This window comes from Scyliorhinus torazame, chromosome 24 (genome assembly GCF_047496885.1).
Source record: "Scyliorhinus torazame isolate Kashiwa2021f chromosome 24, sScyTor2.1, whole genome shotgun sequence".
Taxonomy (NCBI): domain Eukaryota; kingdom Metazoa; phylum Chordata; class Chondrichthyes; order Carcharhiniformes; family Scyliorhinidae; genus Scyliorhinus; species Scyliorhinus torazame.
In genome coordinates, this window is record NC_092730.1 from 6,337,698 (window position 1) to 6,343,145 (window position 5,448).

Sequence of the window (5,448 nt, forward strand, 5' to 3'; positions counted from 1 at the left end):
AGAACGGGGGCACCCCGAGCCTGGACCAGCCGCCCCTGGTCACCTCGTCCACTCAGATGTACCGCCAACTTTATTCTTTCTTCGGGGACAGTTTAGCGGTTCGCTTTGGTACGGGCTGTGGGATCTTTGCGTCCGCTGTGCACTCTGCAGGCAAGGAGTTCGCCAGCCAATCGGCGTTGCCGCTCTCTGACCCCAAGGCCCAGAGGGGAGGGGCCAATGGGCCTGAGCAAGCTCGCAAGATGCCACAACTGACCATGAGCTTGGCTGTGAGCCCGGTGGGGGAGGGCAGCCCCCTGGCCGACCAGCTGCCCCAACCCAGCCTGCAGCGGGCCAGCCTGGCACCCAAACCCAGGGCCGCTGCCCACCAGCCCCACCAGGGGGGTCTCCGTCACCAGCAAGGCGCCCTGGGGGTCAGACGCTTCCACCGTGCCAGGGCCCCAGCCTGGCATCGAAATACGGGCAGCGTCTGCCCATGATGGGCGCATAACAACAGTCAGGAAGTGGCAGACAGGAGTCTGACAGATTTCTCCCTGTACCTGCCCCTTTAACCGAGGGCAGATACCCCGCAGCGTCTGCCCATGATTGGGCGCATTAACAAACCAGTCAGGAAGTGGCAGAGGGCAGATTTCTCCCTGTACCTGCCCCTTTAACCGAGGGCAGATACCCCCGTATCCGCCCCTTTAACCGAGGGCAGATACCCCCGTATCCGCCCCTTTAACTGAGGGCTGATACCCCCCGTATCCGCCCCTTTAACCGAGGGCTAATACGCCCGTATCCGCCCCTTTAACCGAGGGCTGATACGCCAGTATCCGCCCCTTTAACCGAGGGCTGATATGCCCGTATCCGCCCCTTTAACCGAGGGCAGATACCCCCGTATCCGCCCCTTTAACCGAGGGCAGATACCCCCGTATCCGCCCCTTTAACCGAGGGCAGATACCCCCGTATCCGCCCCTTTAACCGAGGGCTGATACCCCCGTTTCCCCCCCTTTAACCGAGGGCTGATACCCCCGTATCAGCTCCTTTAACCAAGAGCTGATACCCCCGTATCCGCTCCTTTAACCGAGAGCTGATACCCCCGTATCCGCCCCTTTAACCGAGGGCTGATACCCCCGTATCCGCTCCTTTAACCGAGAGCTGATACCCCCGTATCCGCCCCTTTAACCGAGAGCTGATACCCCCGTTTCCCCCCCTTTAACCGAGGGCTGATACCCCCGTTTCCCCCCCTTTAACCGAGGGCTGATACCCCCGTATCCCCCCCTTTAACCGAGGGCTGATACCCCCGTATCCGCCCCTTTAACCGAGGGCTGATACCCCCGTATCCGCCCCTTTAACCGGGGGCTGATACCCCCGTATCCCCCCGTTAACCGAGGGCTGATACCCCCGTATCCGCCCCTTTAACCGAGGGCTGATACCCCCGTATCCGCCCCTTTAACCGGGGGCTGATACGCCCGTATCCGCCCCTTTAACCGAGGGCAGATACGCCCGTATCCGCCCCTTTAACCGAGGGCAGATACCCCCGTTTCCCCCCCTTTAACCGGGGGCTGACACCCCCGTATCCGCCCCTTTAACCGGGGGTTGATACGCCCGTATCCGCCCCTTTAACCGAGGACTGATACGCCCGTATCCGCCCCTTTAACCGAGAGCTGATACCCACGTATCCGCCCCTTTAACCGAGGGCTGATACGCCCGTATCCGCCCCTTTAACCGAGGGCAGATACCCCCGTATCCGCCCCTTTAACCGAGGGCTGATACCCCCGTATCCGCCCCTTTAACCGAGAGCTGATACCCCCGTTTCCCCCTTTAACCGAGGGCTGATACCCCCGTATCCCCCCCTTTAACCGGGGGCTGATACCCCCGTATCCGCCCCTTTAACCGGGGGCTGATACCCCCGTATCCGCCCCTTTAACCGGGGGCTGATACCCCCGTATCCGTCCCTTTAACCGAGAGCTGATACCCCCGTATCCGCCCCTTTAACCGAGGGCTGATACCCCCGTATCCGCCCCTTTAACCGGGGGCTGATACCCCCGTATCCGCCCCTTTACCCGGGGGCTGATATCCCCGTATCCGCCCCTTTAACCGGGGGCTGATACGTCCGTATCCGCCCCTTTAACCGAGGGCAGATACACCCGTATCCCCCCCGTTAACCGAGGGCAGATACCCCCGTTTCCCCCCCTTTAACCGGGGGCTGATACCCCCGTATCCGCTCCTTTAACCGGGGGCTGATACCCCCGTATCCGCCCCTTTAACCGGGGGCTGATACCCCCGTATCCGCCCCTTTAACCGGGGGCTGCTACCCCCGTATCCGCCCCTTTAACCGAGGGCTGATACCCCCGTTTTCCCCCCCTTGAACCGGGGGCTGATACCCCCGTATCCGCCCGTTTAACCGAGGGCAGATACCCCCGTATCCGCCCCTTTAACCGGGGCCTGATACCCCGCTGTATCCGCCCCTTTAACCGAGGTCTGATACCGCCGTATCCGCCCGTTTAACCGAGGGCTGATACCCCGCTGTATCTGCCCCTTTAACCGGGGGCTAATACCCCCGTATCCCCCCCGTTAACCGAGGGTTGATACCCCCGTATCCACCCCTTTAACCGGGGGCTGATACCCCCGTATCCACCCCTTTAACCGGGGGCTGATACCCCCGTATCCGCCCCTTTAACCGAGGGCTGATACCCCCGTATCCGCCCGTTTAACCGAGGGCTGATACCCCGCTGTAACTGCCCCTTTAACCGAGGGCAGATACCCCCGTATCCCCCTGTTAACCGAGGGCAGATACCCCCGTATCTGCCCCTTTAACCGGGGGCTGATACCCCCGTATCTGCCCCTTTAACCGGGGGCTGATACCCCCGTATCCGCCCCTTTAACCGGGGGCTGATACCCCCGTAACCGCCCCTTTAACCGAGGGCAGATACGCCCATATCCGCCCCTTTAACCGGGGGCTGATACCCCCGTATCCCCCCAGTTAACCGAGGGCTGATACCCCCGTATCCGCCCCTTTAACCGAGGGCAGATACCCCCGTATCCGCCCCTTTCACCGAGGGCTGATACCCCCGTATCCGCCCCTTTAACCGAGGGCTGATACCCCCGTATCCGCCCCTTTAACCGAGGGCAGATACCCCCGTATCCGCCCCTTTAACCGAGAGCTGAGACCCCCGTATCCCCCCCTTTAACCGAGGGCTGATACCCCCGCATCCCCGCCTTTAACCGAGGGCTGATACCCCCGTATCCCCCCCTTTAACCGGGGGCTGATACCCCCGTATCCGCCCCTTTAACCGGGGGCTGATACCCCCGTATCCGCCCCTTTAACCGGGGGCTGATACCCCCGTATCCGTCCCTTTAACCGAGAGCTGATACCCCCGTATCCGCCCCTTTAACCGAGGGCTGATACCCCCGTATCCGCCCCTTTAACCGGGGGCTGATACCCCCGTATCCGCCCCTTTACCCGGGGGCTGATATCCCCGTATCCGCCCCTTTAACCGGGGGCTGATACGTCCGTATCCGCCCCTTTAACCGAGGGCAGATACACCCGTATCCCCCCCGTTAACCGAGGGCAGATACCCCCGTTTCCCCCCCTTTAACCGGGGGCTGATACCCCCGTATCCGCTCCTTTAACCGGGGGCTGATACCCCCGTATCCGCCCCTTTAACCGGGGGCTGATACCCCCGTATCCGCCCCTTTAACCGGGGGCTGCTACCCCCGTATCCGCCCCTTTAACCGAGGGCTGATACCCCCGTTTTCCCCCCCTTGAACCGGGGGCTGATACCCCCGTATCCGCCCGTTTAACCGAGGGCAGATACCCCCGTATCCGCCCCTTTAACCGGGGCCTGATACCCCGCTGTATCCGCCCCTTTAACCGAGGTCTGATACCGCCGTATCCGCCCGTTTAACCGAGGGCTGATACCCCGCTGTATCTGCCCCTTTAACCGGGGGCTAATACCCCCGTATCCCCCCCGTTAACCGAGGGTTGATACCCCCGTATCCACCCCTTTAACCGGGGGCTGATACCCCCGTATCCACCCCTTTAACCGGGGGCTGATACCCCCGTATCCGCCCCTTTAACCGAGGGCTGATACCCCCGTATCCGCCCGTTTAACCGAGGGCTGATACCCCGCTGTAACTGCCCCTTTAACCGAGGGCAGATACCCCCGTATCCCCCTGTTAACCGAGGGCAGATACCCCCGTATCTGCCCCTTTAACCGGGGGCTGATACCCCCGTATCTGCCCCTTTAACCGGGGGCTGATACCCCCGTATCCGCCCCTTTAACCGGGGGCTGATACCCCCGTAACCGCCCCTTTAACCGAGGGCAGATACGCCCATATCCGCCCCTTTAACCGGGGGCTGATACCCCCGTATCCCCCCAGTTAACCGAGGGCTGATACCCCCGTATCCGCCCCTTTAACCGAGGGCAGATACCCCCGTATCCGCCCCTTTAACCGAGAGCTGAGACCCCCGTATCCCCCCCTTTAACCGAGGGCTGATACCCCCGCATCCCCGCCTTTAACCGAGGGCTGATACCCCCGTATCCGCCCCTTTAACCGAGGGCAGATACCCCCGTATCTGCCCCTTTAACCGAGAGCTGATACCCCCGTATCCCCCCCTTTAACCGAGGGCTGATACCCCCGCATCCCCGCCTTTAACCGAGGGCAGATACCCTGCTGTAACTGCCCCTTTAACCGAGGGCTGATACCCCCGTATCCGCCCCTTTAACCGAGGGCTGATACCCCCGTATCCGCCCCTTTAACCGAGGGCTGATACCCCCGTATCCGCCCCTTTAACCGAGGGCTGATACGGGCTGTATCTCTGCCGGCCGGGATTTCAGGGATTTGAGCGGTACAAATCCCCGTTCCTCGGGGATCAGAGCCCACACGGTCCCGGTGCATCCGAACCTCATGGAGACGAGCGCCAGGGGCCCCGATATTGGATGTGGTGTCGGAGGTGAAGATGGGAATCTCCTCTGTCCTCGATGGAAAGGAGAGATTGCTGATGAATGTGAAGCTGAACATTTCCCCCGTCTCTTGCTGCTGTGTGTATGTTATTACATTTCCTGTTTTTATATATTTGGCTAGGATCAGTTTACGTGGTGTAACGGAGTGAAACGCTCGCCATGTATTGGACAATTAAACATCAGTTTCTACACTCCCATTGCACCCAATCTTTGACTCGATTTCTGTACATTGATTTTGATAATACGGTCGGTCAGACCCTCCTGGGGACTCGAATGTTTGCACACGTGTGGCCTCGGTGCACACGTGTGGCCTCGGTGCACACGCGTGGCCTCGGTAAACGGGCGATCTGCGTTTCCACCAAAGACCAGCTTGTCCCTAACGGCAAACGCTGGAAATCTGACCCCTCGCTCGGCTTCTATTCCCCCGCCCGCCCATCACATCTCGACCTCGCTCCAGCACGAACCGAGAGTCACAATCAGTCAAGACACGAATGCCGTTGCT

General features: G+C 60.9%; 1 protein-coding gene across 1 annotated transcript in view; it reads left to right on the plus strand.

The window, feature by feature from the left end:
• Positions 1-5,137, plus strand: part of taf6l (TAF6-like RNA polymerase II, p300/CBP-associated factor (PCAF)-associated factor) — a 37,758-nt gene extending 32,621 nt beyond the window's left edge. Inside the window, 1 exon segment of the mRNA XM_072489294.1 lies at positions 1-5,137. This exon segment is cut by the window's left edge and continues 142 nt beyond it. Within this exon segment, the coding sequence (XP_072345395.1) occupies positions 1-650 (650 nt within the window). The 3' untranslated portion in view covers positions 651-5,137.
• Positions 5,138-5,448: the final 311 nt, after the last annotated feature.